Source organism: Bidens hawaiensis, unplaced genomic scaffold (genome assembly GCF_021521415.1).
Source record: "Bidens hawaiensis isolate Kalapana, Puna unplaced genomic scaffold, B.hawaiensis_p1.1 tig00004539_1, whole genome shotgun sequence".
NCBI classification, from domain to species: Eukaryota; Viridiplantae; Streptophyta; class Magnoliopsida; order Asterales; family Asteraceae; genus Bidens; species Bidens hawaiensis.
In genome coordinates, this window is record NW_027491276.1 from 367,625 (window position 1) to 387,400 (window position 19,776).

A 19,776-nucleotide genomic window follows, 5' to 3' on the forward strand; every position below is an offset into this window, starting at 1 on the left:
AGCCTTGTAAGACTTGAACCCATGACCTTTCAAAGATAAAACAAGGGACTTTCCACCAGACCACATCAACATTAATAGTATGGGTTCCAAGTATTAAATCTTATGGGGTCCTCAAAAAATTTAATATACCGCTTCTAATAAATTTTTAAAAAACATTGGTGTCCCGAGACCCCGATCCACACTATGTGGGTCCGCCCCTGTTTGTACTAGATAGTATTAATGGTCATGCGATGTCAACTCCTTATTAACCTTTTCAATAAGATAATTCAATTTCATACCATATCTAGGAATATCTTTGACGCCACGTTTTCTGAGGAATCAAGGAACGTTTGACGCTTGGTCGGATGTTAGTCAGCACCTAAAAGACGTGCATTGACACTTAGGCGGGTTTGGTGCCCTACGTCTTAACATCCCTACCCATGTGTGTCGTAATATTTTAAAAATATAGTTAGTCGTCCATCATCGTTACCTTTGCGGTTGATTCAATTTAGGCTGAATCTCACTCACGTGATCTCCACGTACTCCCTATACATATAACCCACTCACTCAAAACCTGCATCTGAAACAGCAACAATGGCGGTTCACTCTCTCTCATTACTGCCTCTACTTCCAACTCATCCGAAACAACTAACCAATTCTGTTACCACCAACTCCTTATCTCCAATTCGTCGTAAATCACTCGCAATTACGCGCATTCGCACTCACGCCGTAACCGCCACTACCGCGTACGCAGTCGGTGAGGATTTGCCGGTGGACTACGCGGACTGGCTTCCGAAAGGTGATCCGCGTGACACGAGAAGAAGAGCCGGAGTGCTGCTTCATCCGACGTCGTTTACCGGACCTTACGGCATTGGAGATCTCGGTGATCAGGCGTTTCGGTTCGTTGATTGGCTTCATCGAGCTGGTTGTTCCGTCTGGCAGGTTAATAGCTTGGTGAATTGAGTTGTGTGTTTTAAATTGGGATTGATTGTTGTTTAGTTTTAGTTTTGGAACCCTAGAATTGGAGATAGTGTAATGTAGGTTAGTTTATGGCATTGATTGTTGCTGAATTTTGATCTAGAGGGAGTGTGTGCACGAGTAGATTAAATTAAAAGCGGAACAGATGGTTTACCGAAGGTACAAAACTATTGCGGCAGTGTAACTGTGTAATATTTCTTGTATGGAATGTTTTATTGTATATATAACCTCAATCAAATATGCAAGACTAGACCTCCATTTATAATGGAGTCTCAAGGAAAAATAGATACAACTAATCTCTAACAAACTCCTATCAATATAGAAACTGGAATTACATAAATGTCCCCCCTGCTGCATATATGTCAAGTTTTGCATTATTGTTTAGAATGTAACACAGAAGTGTTCTATAGAAGTGTTTATTATTATTATTATTATTATTATTATTATTATTAGTATTATTATTATTATTATTATTATTATTATTTTATTATTTTTTTTAAACTGAACGCTTGTCTCAGTTCTTTGAAGTTGATAAATCTTGTACGGTGTTCTACAAGGAAGTTTTTTAGTTCCAGAATTCTATTGGTTTTTTCTTTATTGCACATCTGAAATTGTGTTTGCTCTATGATTTTTGTTCAAGTAGCAGTTTTATTTTCAAACTACTGTGTCGCTCTCATTGAATCTGTTAAGGTGTATGTGATTCTAAACTGTTTCTTTGTGTTTATGCAGGTACTCCCACTTGTTCTACCAGGTAGGAAGGCTAATGAGGAAGGATCTCCATATTCTGGACAGGTATTAATGGATGGAACTTTCATCAAGAAATGAGAGATAACAGCCTAACAAAAATTAGTAATGTGAACTTTTAAGCATATTTAGTGCTGTAAGTGACTGACTGCAGCCGGTGCTTGAAGAGTCGTGCTAACAGAGTTCATCCTTAGAAGTAGTTATCAAAACTTAATAGTATTGGAGTATTATAAGCGTCATATAACTAGATTGTCCCATTTCTTTAAAGGAATATACAGAGGAGCTGAAAGGAAATAGAGGAAAATTTATAAAATCAGACTGATGACATTAAGTTTAACAAAGTACCATTTTCTTTTCTTTGAGTTCCATGATGCCGATCACACTTTTTACCATAATTCTTCATAAAGATTGATCAGATTAAGATTCTATTAGTATTAGGATGCCTTAAATTCTCTGTTAGGAAGAAAGTTGTTAAGTCGTTTTACATTTTTTTTATCATTCTTCAGTATTTACCGTGTTAGTTACTGCTTAATTAGTTACCACAGTTTTGCTCAGCATATCTTTGCTAAGTTTGGCACACCAAGAATGACACGTTATAACAAGTGAAGCTTGCTTTATATAAGTTGAAGTCATTCTTAGGCCTAAATTTGTGTTCAAATAAAATGTTTAGCATCAAAACTGAGGCCTAACTATTTTTCATTGGTTATGTCTGATCTCTGATGTGCACATTGCTCCTAATTTTATGTGCTTCTCTTTTGAAGTAAAATATTCCAAATGTTTATTTGCAGGATGCAAATTGTGGCAACACTCTTTTGATATCCCTAGACGATCTTGTAAAAGATGGATTACTGATGCAAGAAGAGCTTCCTGAACCACAGTAAGAATCATTGATTACTTGAAGTGAACACTATTATTACTTTTTACCATCTTGATGTATATTCCTTTATCAAGGTAGCGTTTGTGCAGGGACACAGGTCGTGTAAATTATGACATTGTTGCTAAAATAAAGGATCCACTGATAGCAAAGGTAAACTATGAAGAAAAGGGTAGTTGTTTCTTACATTTAGTTTGAACTTGCTGAAAGTTCATAGATTTGGGGTAAACTATTAAGCAAAGGGTATTTTTTGCTTAAGATCTTTTTTCAAAAGAACGTGTTTGAAGCGTAATAACTGGTAAGAATCAAGGGTATTATAAACCAAGATTAAAACACACCCAGATGTATGCTATCAAATATGACCAATTTGGGTCTGATCATTGTTCAGAGATGGAGATCTTTTTAGCTGAACTAAATTTTATGTTCAACCTCTGTTTTGACAAAGGCTGCAAAGAGGCTCATTTCAAGTAACGGGGATCTCAAATGTCAACTCGAAGATTTTCGCAAAGATCCTGATGTTGCAAGTAATATATTCTTTCTTTAATCTGTTATGGTAATTGTTGTTGAGCTGAAAATGTATAAATCTGAATTTTATTGTTTCAGAAGTATCAACATTACACACCTTTTGTTTTCCGAAATTAGAGAAGTCCATCATATTTTGTGGCTCACATTACAAAACATTGTTATAGTTTTAGTAAACTTACTTTAGTGTGTTCTTTTCATATTTACATAGGTTGGCTTGACGATGCAGCATATTTTGCTGCTATTGATGACAGTTATGATACATACAACTGGTATGATTGGCCTGAGCCTTTAAAGAATCGACACCTTGCTGCATTACAAGATATTTACCAAAGTAAAAGGGGATTTGTAAGATATATGCCCTTTGACTTGATTTTGCCAGATTACATGTTTTCTGACCATTTTGCCCTTCCATACCCAGATCGACATTTTTGTTGCGCAGCAGTTCTTATTTCAAAGACAGTGGAAAAAACTTCGACATTATGCACAGTCAAAGGGGATAAGCATTATGGGAGACATGCCCATTTATGTTGGTTATCACAGTGCAGATGTTTGGGCAAACAAGAAATACTTTCTACTGGTGAGTAAAAAATATCTATGAGTGAATATTTTGTTAGGAACAAAGCGGCGCGCGGAAGCGAAACAGCACACACATGCACAACGATAAACACGCATAAACGAAAATATAAACGACACAAGAATTTAACGTGGTTCGGTCCCCGCGAGGGGACCTACGTCCACGGGCTGCAACTAGGTTTTCTTATTAGCTCAGAACCAAGATTACAATTACATGATGGGATATATATAATAAACAAGATTAGGGTTAAACATAATTAGGAGCCAAAACCGGGCCTTCTAATAAAACCGGCCCAAAGGCCTTCATAACCCAACAATCTCCCACTTGAAGGCCTTGCGATAAATTCCAGCCTGCCATCCAAGTAAACCTAGTAATCTTCAGTAATAGAAATCAACCAAGCCTCCAGTTCCAAGAACAAGCTAAAACTTCAACAAAAGAAGTTCTCCAAGCCTCCAGTTCTCTAGGAACAAACTAAGATTTCTACCAATCCACACCAGTTGCAGCGCCCCTTCCCATCAGTTACCTGAAAGGCCCATTGAAGCTCCCGAGAGCTCCAATCCGGTCATCACAGACCCAGCCATGACAAAACCCGCCAATGGCTCATCCTCAATCTTAACCGGCCCTCACTTACTCACACTACCGGCTCCAAAGACTTCCAGAGGATAATCACTCTCCAAAAATCAGCAGACTATACCAGGAGAGATTTTCACATTCGGATTTCCCAGTCTTCCAAACTCAACGTCCCTTTGGAAACAAACCTAGAACACACCGCGTGCTCCCACTGTTACCAAAACCCCGAACATGTTCAGACCTCCGAATACGCTCAAGCTAACATCACTGTGGCTCCAGGCTTCATGTCTGCAAACTGAAACCCCTTAGCTCTACCCGATTCAGCGAGCCAAGACCTTATAACTCGGAAGTTGGTTCACTTCTTCCGACGATACAGAGACCGTATCTTCCAAAAGTCTTTAACTAAAAGATTCAACAAATGCTTCATTGAAGTGAGTAACAAGAAATAAAGCAAACTAGAATCTTGAACCCAAGAGTCTTCACCGCCTTCACTGAGTCTCAATGCATCAACCCCAGATACATTCTCAAAAGCAGAATTCCAAACCTTTCGACATCGACTCTTAAAATGTCTCACCTCTACGCAACCTACCAAGTCGACTATGCCCAGCTCCCACTGTTCCTGTTATCCCAACCCATGCCACACCAACACTCCATGAGATGAACCCCACTCGTACTATCCCGGCAAATAACTTTACCCAACACGAGATTATGAACCTCTCAAATGGTGTACCACTGATCACCACCAAACAAGATATAACTTCACAATTCCAAACGAACAAGAAGTAATAATCACAGTTTCGAACCAGCTAACAGGCAAACAGCTATAACAACAGTAGAACTTTCATGAAATCAAGCGGTACCAAGGGTTCTATGACCGTACACACGATCAGTTAACTCAAACCCTAACCGAAAGATCATCCAAACGAGCAATAGTTAACATGACTTGCCACTAACCTCATTTTTTTTTTTCACTTATGCCGTCACCAGCACACCCGCTGGTTCCATTTTCTCCAAGTTTATCCATCACCAGTACTATATCCAAGTTCACATGACAAACCAATCAACCAAAATCCAAACCGTCAAACATTCCGATCATAACCACCTCGTCTTCAGTTATAACAATAACAAACGAGAACAAATCGAAAACAGTGAACAGACACAACAAGGGCACGGGCCTAAACTTGACGATTGTTCAACAGAACACTGCCAAATAAACCGATTTGCTCTTGCAATAACCGATAAATCAACTAACTGTAAATAAACTATATAAAGTTACCTCAGACTAATCTCTTGCAAACAAATCTGAACCCGAACCTAAATGGTCTTCACAAAACCCGGTTCCCTGAAGCCGAGCAACCTCCAAAGAAAAACCCTAAAACCCGAAACACCCGACCCGGTGCTTCACCTGCAACGCCCGAGTGAAACCTGCAACTCCAAGAAGTCCAAAACAGGAATTCTAATTGCAAAATCACCCGGAAAACCGTCCCAAACAGCCCTGAAAAACAGCCCCGAACAGCCCTGTTAACCAGAAAAACGAAGATCTCTGACAATACTGTTCACCGCCGGAATCACTGTTCACGGCCGGAAACACTGTTCATGCCGGATACTGTTCACCGCGGCACTGTAGCGGCGGCACTGTAGCAGCCCTTCTCAAACCAGCCTCTTCTACCTTTTTTTTTTTTTCGATCGATACCCGTGCAAAACCGTGTGTAAACAACGAGCCAAAGCTCTGATACCACTTGTTAGGAACAAAGCGGCGCGCGGAAGCGAAACAGCACACACATGCACAACGATAAACACGCATAAACGAAAATATAAACGACACAAGAATTTAACGTGGTTCGGTCCCCGCGAGGGGACCTACGTCCACGGGCTGCAACTAGGTTTTCTTATTAGCTCAGAACCAAGATTACAATTACATGATGGGATATATATAATAAACAAGATTAGGGTTAAACATAATTAGGAGCCAAAACCGGGCCTTCTAATAAAACCGGCCCAAAGGCCTTCATAACCCAACATATTTTAGACCCATTTACTGATGAACGGGTCGATTTTGGTTGTGTTTTTTCATCTCAAACACATCAGATGGGTCACATTATGCGTTGTAAGATAAAATAGATGCGCGTTGAAAGTTGCCCAATTCTATTTTTAGTGCATATAACCTCCTAAATCCTTTAATTCAAAGATTTAATTATTGTGGTTATGATATTGTTTATTTAATCATAGTTCATACATTAAAGAAACAATATTTGTCTTGTAGAACAGGAAAGGGTTTCCACTTTTGGTTAGTGGTGTTCCCCCTGATGCATTTAGTGAAACTGGTCAACTATGGGACAGGTGAATTACCATAAGTTTCTGTAAATAGTTTTCATTTTGAAGAAAATTGTTTATTTCTGGCTTTTACAGAATACATTAAAAACTTTGTTTGCTGCTGTAAGACATTCAAACTTCCTGATTTATATGGATTTGTATGAGTGGTTAATGATGAAAAATATATTCACATGAAGCCCACTGTATGACTGGAAAGCAATGGAAGAAGATAAATTTTCATGGTGGGTCCGCCGGCTAAGACGTGCACAGGATCTATTTGATGAGTTCAGGATAGATCATTTCAGGGGATTTTCTGGCTTTTGGGCTGTTCCTTCTGGTGAGTTCTAAACAAACCAAACCGAACGAGGCCTTGTCCATGTTCGTTCGTGAAGCCTTTATTGGACAAACGCAAAGTTCACGAACACATACCAAACGGAATTTCTTGTTCGTGTTCGTTCATTAAGAAAATGATTTTGTTCCTGTTCGTTTGTGCCCATTCGTTAATATCATAAATGGATACAGACGAACACAAACCAACATATATTAATTAGATAAATTAAATAAACATTCTTAAACTCAAGTAATAGACATAATCACCCAAAATTAATATAAATTTGCGTACTAGGATTTCTGGTATAAAAATTAAGAGAATAAACTAATAAAATAGAAAAAGTTAAATGCTAGGATACTAAATTAAAAATTAAAAAAATATATATAAAAACCTTTAGTGCCCAAATATAAACGAACGAACATAAGAGGACACATACGGAACGTTCACGAACACACTCGAACGACGTTCATTTAATTAACCGAATGGAATTCTTTGTTCATGTTCGTTCGTGTATTAACGAGCCTAAAAGAATTTCCCGCCGAAGGGTTCACGAACAGTTCATTGAATATTCGGTTTGTTTACAACTCTAAATATTCATATCGACTTGGGTTACGTCACAAATATCATTTTAAGGGACAAATATATATCATCAACTATTTATCTCTAAACCCTAATTATAGACATGCACCTTGCTTAAGTATATCCATGCTATAATAGTATAATACTGAATTTCTTATTTTGCAGAAGCAAAAATTGCAACTTTAGGTAGATGGAAGGTCAGATATGTTCTTTAGATATACTATTATTATACCAAACTTATTATTTCCTATGCTCTCTAAGCTTTTGTTTGATAGTAGGTGGGACCCGGAGTTTCTTTATTTGATGCCATCTTTAGAGCTGTTGGGAACATCAATATCATAGCAGAAGACTTGGTATGATTTACAAATTGATTTAATTTTATGCAGAGCTTATCAATGATAGTGATATAATTTTATACAAATTATATTAACAATATTGTAACTATAAGTTGTGAACTTGTGACGTGTTACAGGGAGTTATAACTGAAGATGTGGTCCAACTTAGGAAATCTATTGGGGCACCTGGAATGGCTGTTCTCCAATTTGGTAACAGACTTATGTTATTATCATTTGAGTATAATCAGGTAGGCTAAAGTTCAATAGTTTCATAAACTGATTCTTTTGATAATTGTATGAACAGGTTTTGGAAGTGATGCAGAAAACCCTCATTTGCCTCATAATCATGAGAAGAATCAAGTTGTGTATACTGGAACTCATGATAATGACACGGTGAGTTATCCCGGTTGATTTATAAGACATAATATATACAGAAGAAAAGATAAACTAATTACTAAACCTGAGTTCAAGGAACTAATACAAAATTGATAATTAATACTTAATAGTCACACCATATTGCAACTGTACTTCAAAACTCACAGGTTTTCCTCTATTTGCATGTTATGCTTATATTGTACATGTGAGTTATCAGAAATCAACGATCATTTAATAGTTTTCGTATTTTTTTGTCGTAGATACGAGGTTGGTGGGATGTGCTTCCAGAAGAAGAAAAACGCAATGTGAGTGTTTTATTTCCACTGCAATATGTTCAAATATATTTGCTAGTGTTATTAACTAGTATTCACTTCCTGCGCGGCTGCGCGTTCCAGCGTGTCAGTTTTGAAAAAAAATTATATCAAAACGTAGGTGGAGATAAGCACGTTGCAACAGTATTTTCAGAATTTGAAAAAACATTACTTATTATGGTAAAAAATTAAAATATATTATAATTTGACCCGGTTCAGTTTTGAATAAAGTTTATACCGAAACGTAGATTAATAAAAGGTGATTCTATTTTAAAAGCTATAACTAAAAACGAATGATGTCCAAAAGTAATTAAAATATGAAAATAATAGTATCTTTGAGAAGTTGTGCTTGGATAGCTTGTACCCGGGTCAGTTTTGAAAAAAAGAAGTATATCGAAACGTAGATAAAAATAAGAGCGTCACAATGGTGCATTTGGAATTTTGTAAAACATTAGAGAAAAAAAAAGTTCCAAATGTAATAATAATATTAAAATCATAGTAGCTTTGAGGAGTTGTGGCTTGTGCTTTTTAAGCTTGTAAGTGAATAGTTGTACCTTATGCTTTCCAAGCTTGTAAATCACTATTCATTAGCATTGCTAATTTTATGTGTCTGTGTGTGTAATTTGCTAGTCCTTTGTATATATTTGAATCTAATTATAGTATTTATGGATAAATATCAGTTGGTAGAGTTAAGTATTGGTAATTACTTTTTATGTGAAAATAAATTTCTAATTATATTTGGTAATTACTTTTTACGAAAATAAATTTCTATAAATAGGGAATATGACTAGTATACTATTATGCTTTTTATAAACATCAAAGAGAACCGAATGAAAAGTAAACTGTTGTATAAAAGAGTTAGGCTTGTCTCTCAAATACAAGCCGTTAACTTGTTTGTGATCATCATTCTTATTTACAAATTAATTTTCTTATAATTGTTATCATCTTGTTTTTCTTAGGTCCTTAACTATCTATCAATTTCTGAGGATGATGATATCTCATGGGCTCTAATTCAAGCCGCCCTTGCTTCAGTAGCCCAAACTTCAATCATACCTATGCAGGATATTCTCGGGTTGGGCAGTTCTGCTAGAATGAATATTCCAGCAACACAAGTAATAATCTTTTAACTCATTTTTGGGTTGGGGTGTTTATGGGTTGTGTCAATCAGAGAATTAGAAGATAGGTTCTAAACTATAGATTATATGTTTGACCCTAAAAACCATTTTATAAGTAGCTAGTGTCAAGTTAAATTTTAAAATATATTATCTAAGCTTTATTATAACTTTTGAATAATATGATTTAGGAGGTGTTATGCGTTACAAATACACTTTTTGCAACTTTTGACATGTTCCTTGCAACTTAGCGTTTCGAATACCGAAAACTTTTTTGATATGCATCCTTTGTTTTTTTTCTAACAAGTTTTGCTGTAATCTTATCAATTTTAATTAATTAATTAATTTTTTTCTGTGAATATAGGCTGGAAATTGGGGTTGGAGGATACCAGATTCTATGAGCTTTTCAAGCATGGATGCCCAAGCAAAGAAGCTAAGAGATATGCTTTCTATGTACGGTCGACTATGATTGCGTTTGTAAGTTTTATATCACTTTCATCCTTGTTGGAGACCTGTGAATGGTCTTATTGAGATTGAAGACTCCATAATATTGTAATGTAAGTTGAGGAAAAATAAAACGGTATTTATTTGCATAAATGTAGAATGAAACATGATTGGTTTATAACCAATTTCATGTCTTGTATTGTGTAATGTTTTACCAACTTGCAATGGGTTTTCTGGGACAATAATGTCTTTTCATCAATATATATTCTGAGTTTTTTGTGTTAATACGTAAAATCCTACTTAACTTTTCGTTTCATATGAAAAATCCCTGGATCCAGTTAGGCATATTAAAGTTTGTAAACTTGTTTAAGATACATGTATACATGAAATAAGTGATAAAAATCGGTTACTTTCTAAAATGGAACAAACATTGTTTGAATGTCTACAATTTTAAATACAAATGTATGTTTTTGTATTATCCATGTTAACATCTTTGCACAATTGCACTTAAAACATTATTTCGTTGTGTTAACTAGTTTCGGTACTTTAGTATACTAAGCTTGGGTTGAGGGACTTTTTTGTTATTATTATCTTTTTAAAGTAGGTTTATGATGTTAACCTTTTTATATTTTATGGTTCTGGCTATTCACATTTCACCTCTTTCAGCCAATGTACAACTAAACAAACCTGTCTCAAAAGTATATATGATATTCAACTTTAACCAAACATATACAACAACATTATTTTCAAATTCAATGAAATACCAATTTATATAATCAGTGCTGCTAGTTGTGGGATCACGCAGCCGCGCTTTCAATTGCTTCAATACATTCTACCACGCTCGCCTTCTTTGACATTGCAGATATTACTGCTTCGTGAAGTTTTTGATTGTTTTTCAACAACGAGCCGGCAAACAAAACCTGCCCATTTTTTTCAAAGATAAACATTTTTCAGCGCGTATAAAGATAAAAATTAATATTAACTTTTGGTATACACTTAATAAATGGATGACTTACTGCCCATCTGGTTAAATTTTGCTGCTCCTGTGACTTAATTGGAGGTTTACTTCTGTTAATAAATCTCTGAGATTATGAAAATAATTAACATGAGATTGTGGATATGGAACGCCTTCTAAACGGGTCAGGTCAAAAAACGCTTCTGAACAAAAATCAGTACAGATGATATCGTTTTATTAACAATCTAATATTTGAATAAAATAATTTAGAAGGTTATATGCATTAAAATACATGTTGAGTGAGCTTTTATGTGTTTGTCCCGCTTCTTTTAAGCTATTTTTTATTTGACCTGTTAGAGGAAAAACATTGGGTGAATCGGCCTGTTCATAAGGAAATACCTGTAGAGTAAATAAGTCAGCGGATTGGCCAATCACTTTATCATATTTTAGACCTTCTGCTGCTAGTCCCGCCATTGCTACAACTGCCAACCTGAGAATTCATGAAGTTTAATAGTTGTTAAGGTTACATAGATATATGAAACATGTTAACATCAACATTCAAGTATATATTCATCAAATTCGTTTTCTAAGAAATACAATAAAAATCAGACAAAATTACAGAAAAAGTCCTTTACGTTTATATAAAATTGCAGGTTACACAATTTATCTTCATGAATCACGCTGAACATCCTTTATAAAATATTCTAAAATTAATTAATTATCCAATTTTTTTTTTTTTGTAAAATATCATTTTCAATATAACGAACTACTCAACTATGACTATAATTTTTGGTATTCTACCTTAAGCGATAATTAGTTAACTAACAATAAGAGCATAGCTGAATTAATTAGCAGAAGTCAAATGTACCTGTCAAGTTCCTTTGAATCCAGTTGTCCACTGTACAAGAGCTTTTCCAGCTTTTCATCGATCAGATTAACATTCTCTTTCCCGATATCCAGAGAATACCCGAGAATCGGGAGGCCTAGTAAGTAGGCAACTGCCATTCAAAGAATAGTGAGTTATTGTCATTTGTTAGATATTTAATACACTGGTATAGCTACAGAGCAATATATTAATAAATGTAATAGTATAACTTTATAAATAAATTTGATTTAAAACATGGTTAGTTGCTCAGAGAAGAAATTACCCAGAAAATGAGCAGCTTCATGTCTGGCAATTCTGTCCTGATAATCAGGGAAGAAGGTTGAGAATCCACCGATTGCAGCCTGAAGAAGCCTAAATCGTATGCAAGCTAATTAAGATAAATTCAAAACCGTTTGATTTAGAGCTGTCAAAACGGGCGAGGCGTGTCATGGGTCAAAATGGCTACAGACCGAAACAAGTTTCTTTGGTACAGATATCCAAAATTCTTAAAGTTGAATATGCTTTCTTAATAAAATGATTTAGGATGTTCTATGCATTCAATTATGCTTTAGTCGACTTTCCACTTGTTTGACATGTTGAACCCATTTCTTTATACCAGTTTGACCCGTTAGAGATGAAAATATAAGTCAAATCGACCCATTCATAAGTACATGGGTTGAAATGCCACCTCTATTGTTCATTAGTGTCACTCTACTGCGCGTATTCACCATGCAAAACTTGATATTAAATATTTACATACATGTTAAACTTACCCAGGTGAAATACTTCCTACAGCCAGAACTACCAAAGAAATGCTCCCAATCAAGTATGGTACAAAGAAGCCCCAATCCTACAAAATTTTAACCACAGTCACATAGTCAACACCTATCATCAATCGTCTTGCAACAAATAACTGCAGCCAAATCACAACCCTAAACTGAGATAACAAGTTCTATTATGGATGACGTGTCTCGGTGAGTCAGTAGTGTATGAGTGTATGCCTAATTTACAAACACAATCCAAAGTATGCAAGCATGACAAAACGGGCAGGGTCAAGTCGCGTTTCAAAAACGTACCAAAATGGTTCATCTCAGAATGGGCTATGTATCATAAGTTTATCACTACGTCGAATACTTTTTTGTAAATATATTGATAAGATTTTGGGTTGAAATGGGTCATTTAAAAATAAACCAAAAATGCTTAAATATGTTACAAGGTCTAACAACTTAATGAAAATATACGAGGTCTAATTCATTACATCCTTGTACTATATTAAAGCATTTTGGAGTTATGTTTTGACCCAACTCTATAATAGTGACACGTTGGCCCATTTATTGAAGAATGGGCCATGATTGCGAGATGCGAAGATGAGATAAATAAGCACAAAAGTAAGGTTTTTGAATTACTAAAAATGTTACACACTTAACTACATATACCCAATATCAAGAATCATTTCTCAGTGCAGTCCTTGAGGAGAAGGTTTTTTTCGAAGTTAAAACCGTTCACTTTATATTTTGGCATTTCTGTATTATAGAAATAGATAAGAAAAACCAGTAACATCAAAAATAATTTCTTATCAAAAATAGATAAGAAATAGATAAGGAGGAACCCCCCCTTCTCAGTGACGAGCTCACGGTGTCTGTTTTGCAGGTCAAGAAGAATAACCATCTTTGCCGGACCTAACCCTCGTGGGAAACATCTACTTAACCCTAAGATTATCCGTAATCTGCCGGGGTCACATAGTGTTTCTTCATGTATTATAGAAATAGATAAGAAAAACCAATAACATCAAAAATAATTTTGCGCTCACCCCAGGAAGCTGACCAGCAAGAACTCCCAAGAACCCTGTAGTTCCCACCACAGTGAAAAGAAAAGCTGCCTGCATCACTGTCATGAAATTAATTTCATGAAACATATAAAAATAACTCTAGGACAAGGAATAAAAAGATCAGTAAAACTGGAACCAATGCAGCAAACAACTATTAGTACGTGCTTATGACATGAACTTACATCATTCCGAACACTAGGTATTGCAAGGTTCTCTGCATTTTTCAGTCCAAGAGTTGTCAACTCGCGAAGAGATGTCTGTTGAAAAACTCAGTTGGTTAGACTTAGAATAAAATAACCCTACCAGTTTTTCTGATATTTTTAATAAGCTAATAGTTGAATGTCCAAAATAAATAAATAAATTGTAAGAATCAACTTATGACTTATGAGGCTGTGTTTAAAAGAACGAACCGTGCGTCGGGAAACATAGGGCTGAGAACTCCAGTTTTTGGCCCAGCCAGATTGAGAGAGCTGATTAAGGGCTTCTTTAACAGCATCACTATCCTTCTGCAGAATGCAACTACAATTATTATTAATTTATTATTCAGAAATTGCATGAAAATGAATTCAAATCGGAAGTTGAAGAATGGAGAAACAAATGCCTTGGCAATGGCGGATTCGAGAGAGGTGAAGTCGACGTTGGGAGGTGCGGCTGAAGAAGAAGAAGATCTGATTCGCCAGGCGGTGTGTGTGGTGGATCGAGCGAAGATCGAAAGAGAAATGGAACAAGAAGAAGAAGACATTGTGTGTGTGTGTGTGTTGGTTGATAGTTAAGTTAGTTAGTTGGTTAATAGATAACATAACAAGATAAGGTTTGGCGGGAGGGGAGGCCTTCAAAGGAACACCGAGCCTAACCTTATTACTCCACTTTTTACTAGCCTCATGGTGTTTGGCTTTTCTGTTATTTTTTACCGACCCCGTGTATTATACGGGATGGGTCAGTCTTTAAATTACAATTTGATAATATGATTCGAATAAAAAACACAATTAAACGTAAACAATAAGTACATAACTATGCGTAAAAATGTACTTACATATATACTACATCTATAAATTTAAAAATAAAATCTCTTCGTATACAACATTTGAAATTTTATCGAAAGTTTTCTCATCTTTATCTAATAATATCAATTTTAAGCCGCATTTGCTCGTTACTCAATATAATGCAACATATAGTTGTTCACTGGAAAAAACTGGACGACCAAACCAACCATATAAAGAGATTGTCACTTGCTCATATTCATCATCATTGCAAAGCATATGACAATTGAAAATTTTCTCAATTGAAATTTAAGAGGAATTTTTTATCAAAAAGAGTCAAAGTAACTATATGTATCAGAAAGAGTTAACCTGTCTCATTTGGAATTTGAAAGTATTTTTTTTATCGGGAAAAGTCAAAGTAACTATATGTATATGTTAAATACAAGTATCTACCTTACTTAAAATAGAGGAAATGGAATCAAGACCATTAAGTCTTGACTTACAAAATAAACCATTATTGTTATCCAACGATATTTCCCCTAAGTAAAGTATAGGATATATATAAACGAAATCTTCTTACATTCTCTCAAGTCATCAGATTGTTTTATTTGTGAATGAAGGTTTCTCATGCATTTGACCCGAATTCACGGGTATGGGCTTCACCAAACCCAAATTATTATTTCAAGTAAAAGTGTATACAGCCATCCTTTCACGAGAACGACAAATTTTAGTAGATTTTATAATATAATTGATGTTAAAGAAAATTGTATAAAAAAGTACAAAATACAAGAAGAATACTTTGATGGAAAGAAGTTCTTTCATGTTTATTAATAGATACATGTTTAAATGAAAACTATAAAAATTGTAAAATTTGATGGAAAAAAGTTCTCTCATGTAAACATATTAATAGATACATGTGTTAATGAAACTATATAAATTGTAAAGTTCGTAAGAATTTTGCCCACCATAGGTAAAAATCAAAATCTTTACTAAAATAACTCAGTATAAAAAATAAAAAACGCCAAAACAATTCACAAAAGTTACACACATAATTTTTACTAATAAATTTTTTGGGTTGTAAAAACAGTTCAGATTGTCAAATCTGTATTAATATATATTAATTTTAATGTTTAGTCAAATCTTAATTCTAATGAATGTAAATTAAAAAAAAAACAAACAAACAAAGCACATAGCACATATATATTAATTATAAATGTTTAAGATGCTTGATCAAAACACATCTTGTATTTACCAATAAAAGTCTACGGCATGTAAATACAGTTATTGTGTATTAACATACACATATATACGTTTTATTATTATTTAAATTTTAGTTATTATCCAGAAAATATGTTTAAAATGAAATATTTTTTCTTGGAAGGAAAGTAAATCAGTTTATATTATAAATATAGAAAGGTTGACCACATAACATGCATATAATTATACTCCATATTAGTTTTCAATAGTAAAAGACAATTATATGACGTGACTTTTTTTGATAACCCAAATAACAAATTGTTTTAACCCATGAATATATATATATATAGAATCAAGGAGATTAAAAGATTAAAGATTAAGAATATTAAAGGAAAAACATGATCAAGAATTAATATGGGACTGACATGCGTCGCCAGGATTTTCTTTTATTAGTAATGTAAGATAGAAATACTAATTGTTTTTGAAACTCTTCACGATATTGTATTCGGTTTCTGTTGTACTGTACAACAATTGGTAATCGCCGTCAAATGTTAGGGTTAAAAAGTAAATGTAATTTAGAGTAAATAAGTTTGAGAGAACAAGACCATGTGTAGAAATATAGAAGTTACATGCTCTACCATATCTGATACCATTACATGCATATATTAATGGCTTCTTTCATCAAGATTCACACCTAAGTTTTCTCACATTATCGCTATTTGCTACATTTGCCTCTTCTTTATGCATCTCAATCAAAACAAACCCAAAGGCTTAAAAACCTAACAAAAATACACGTATTTTCTTTTCAATGTTACACACAATTAGCTACAAAAGCCACCCGATCAACAAAATTCACATATTGTTGTTTTTGAAACTAGAAAAGTTAAACGTTAACTAAATAAAATAAAACACACTTGAAAAAAAGAATAATTTCTTCTCCTTTATTTCAATAATGATATACGTTTTGTGTTAATTTTATTAAGTGTAATTTTACATCGTAAAATTACGCTAGAATAATTGTATTTAATCCATCACTTGTGGTTTAGTGATAGGAGGTTTGGGTTCTCTAGTAAAGATTTAATTTTAATCCTCACTTTTGTCACTTTTCATGGATTATAGTAACGAAGGATTTCCGCTATGGTTGTCAGTTTAAATCCCGAGATCACCCGAGTTTTTGTCCCACGCCAGAGAGTTTTACTCTATTTGCAGCACTATAATTGTCAAGTGACAGCCGACGGTATAATTATTAAGCCAGTCTCTTAACCCAGCGAGTCCCAATTAAAAAAGTCATCAATATCATGATCAGGGGTGTTTGAGATTTTTTATTTTACCTCCTTATAACTTTTTATTAAATTAATAAATTATAAAAATGTAACCGAAACTTTTCAATCACACGATATAATTAATCCCAAATACCTTATTTATAAGTTATTCCCTTCTATTCATCAGATTATTATCACTTATTAGCCACTGTACTCTGTTGTTGAGCTTCAACACCAATGGCGGACCAAACCACCACCACCTCCAACCAGCCACCACCACCACCACCGACCATTCACCGCAAACTGCACTAATCCCAACCTACCAGACGACATCTCAATCCAATGTCTGGCGAGAGTCCCACGCCACCACCACCCCACCTTATCCCTTGTCTCTACTCTCTGGCGCCACACCTTACGCTCCCAACACCTCTTCCACACCAGATCACTCCTCCACTCCACCCAACACTCTCTCTACCTCAACATCCGCCTCAATTCCACCTTCAATTGGTACTTTCACCCCAACCCTAACCCTAATAATAATAACAACAACAACAATAATAATAATAATTATATTAAACTATCCTTATTCCCACACCCACCCGTCCCTATCCAACCCGCTTACGCCGTCCTCGGTTCCAAAATTTACTTAATTGGCGGTTCCGTTAACGATATCGCCTTAAATTCAGTTTGGGTTTTGGACTCTACGCTTAACCGTTGGGAAATGGGACCCAAGATGAAGGTCGGGAGGGAGTTCGCGGCTGCCGCGGTTGTGGATGGAAAGATTTACTTGATGGGCGGGTGTGTGGTGGATAATCGCTTGAAGTCGCTTAACTGGGCGGAGGTTTTTGATCCTGCGGTCGGCGAGTGGGGTCCCGTGGAGAGCGGGTCGGTGGACGGGAACGGGAAGGATAAGTGGATGCACGCGTGTGCGGTTATCGGAGGGAGGATTTACGCGATGGCTGATCGGGGTGGGGTGGTTTACGATGTGGTGGGGAGGGAGTGGGGGCGGGTGCCGAAACAGTTGGATTTGGGGTGGCGTGGGCGGGCGGTGGTGATTGACGGGGTGTTGTATTGTTATGATTATTTGGGGAAGATTAGAGGGTATGATGTGGACAAGGATGCGTGGAAGGAGCTGAGAGGGGTGGAGAAAGGGTTGCCCAAGTTTTTGTGTGGGGCGACGATGGTGGATTTGGATGGCCGATTGTGTGTCGTGTGGGAGCGCAAGGAGGGCGGCGGTGGTGGTGGGAAAGGGATGGATGTTATGTGTGTGGTGATTGAGGTTTGTAAGGATGAAGATGGGGGGTTAAGTGGAAAGGTTTTGTGGGTTGATGTGGTTTTATCGGTTCCTGTTGGTTCTTCGATTCTGCAATGTTTGCCGGTTGCTTTGTGACTCGCAGAGTACGCTTTCTATCCTTGTAGTTGATAGTTTGATATAAAATATAGTTAAGGCACATTGCACAACTTGATGGTTCTAATTTACTGATTTTAGTGTAGTGAATCTCTGTGATCTAAGTTGAAAGATATATGTTTGAAACCATATAAAACGTTTTAAGGATCTAGTCGGAAAAGAATAAGGTTTTTGAGAATGAGTTCTTATGTCTTTCTGTTTAATAGTTGATTAAGCCTATAAAGTCACAGTTTCAAAGACTATTTATATAATCACTATTAATGTGTTTGGTATGAAGTGATGATGCTAGGTTAGGGGTGTGCATAGGTCGGTTATGGGCTCAATTTGAACCAAAAACTGGAAATTTGGTTTTGTGTGTTTGAAACTGTATGGTTTCGGTATTCACAATGGGTTCGACTGAGTTTTACCATTTGTGCCTGAAACTGAAATGTTTTGGCTGAAAAAAATACCCTGAAACTTTGGGTCTGCACTTTTTAGTTATTGATTATTATACATTTGGATCTAATTTTTGAACTACACCATTTATTCGGTTTTGGTTGAAAGCAAAACCGAAACCGAATCGAACTATTGGTTCTATGGAAGACATGAATTAAGCCGTCGCCTTTTTTGATCGGGTTCTGTTTTATCGGTTATTTGCCGGTTATGGTTTGGTTATTCTGGCTTCGTGCACACCGCTATCTTAAGTCAAACAAAGTTGAAATAGAGACATATAGTTGCCTGGTGTTTTTTTGCACAATCATATCAACATATGGACTTCAAATTAGTCAAAACAATTATATACTGATGACTTCATCAAATATCGTAAATTGATTTGTCAGTTGTTTGGAATTTGATGTTTGCGCAACAACTATGTGAGTATAAGTGGTATAACAACATAATTGGCTTGTCACTTTGTCAAAAGTTTGAAATCATAATTTTTTGAAGTTTGAATTTCTTTTATCGTTCATACACAGATTGATATAGAGATGAGGATATTGTGAACAAGATCATGTGTTTGTTTATATATGAGTTTGGAGAAAGCGCTGTTTATATATTTTTTGTATGAAACCAATGATCCTACTTTTTGCTTTTCGCAGGATCTTGAATAATTCTCCTTAAAAACTAAATGATGTGTATGATCCTCGTTCTCAAGCATACAAATCTTATGGGGAATTTAGAGTCTGTTTGTATTGTATCATAGTGGCTTTGTTTGGAAATAAAAAAGCTTTCTGTTGGCATGTTGCAAAAGCTCCTGTGC

General features: G+C 35.5%; 2 protein-coding genes and 1 pseudogene across 3 annotated transcripts; 2 read left to right on the forward strand and 1 right to left on the reverse strand.

The window, feature by feature from the left end:
- The first annotated feature begins 547 nt into the window (after positions 1–547).
- On the forward strand, positions 548–10,402 carry LOC143626929 (4-alpha-glucanotransferase, chloroplastic/amyloplastic-like). Its single transcript, XM_077096856.1, has 16 exons — positions 548–921; positions 1,687–1,749; positions 2,490–2,578; positions 2,668–2,728; positions 3,021–3,099; positions 3,309–3,445; positions 3,519–3,677; positions 6,508–6,584; positions 6,755–6,894; positions 7,633–7,664; positions 7,746–7,820; positions 7,940–8,012; positions 8,107–8,195; positions 8,438–8,482; positions 9,448–9,600; positions 9,965–10,402. The coding sequence occupies exons 1-16, from the start codon at positions 574–576 to the stop codon at positions 10,067–10,069; spliced, it is 1,725 nt and encodes a 574-aa protein (XP_076952971.1). The 5' UTR covers positions 548–573; the 3' UTR covers positions 10,070–10,402.
- A 406-nt stretch (positions 10,403–10,808) lies between these two features.
- On the reverse strand, positions 10,809–14,445 carry LOC143626911 (uncharacterized). The gene is made up of 10 exons (XM_077096843.1): positions 14,294–14,445; positions 14,103–14,198; positions 13,875–13,949; positions 13,675–13,743; positions 12,638–12,714; positions 12,148–12,236; positions 11,868–11,997; positions 11,399–11,489; positions 11,061–11,126; positions 10,809–10,964 (listed from the first exon to the last, which is right to left on the reverse strand). The coding sequence occupies exons 1-10, from the start codon at positions 14,432–14,434 to the stop codon at positions 10,842–10,844; spliced, it is 957 nt and encodes a 318-aa protein (XP_076952958.1). The 5' UTR covers positions 14,435–14,445; the 3' UTR covers positions 10,809–10,841.
- Positions 14,446–16,294: 1,849 nt separating this feature from the next.
- Positions 16,295–19,694, forward strand: LOC143626919 (F-box/kelch-repeat protein SKIP6 pseudogene; annotated as a pseudogene). The gene is made up of 3 exons (XR_013152509.1): positions 16,295–16,326; positions 17,319–18,529; positions 19,616–19,694. The product of XR_013152509.1 is annotated as an F-box/kelch-repeat protein SKIP6 pseudogene (transcript).
- The last annotated feature ends 82 nt before the right edge of the window (positions 19,695–19,776 follow it).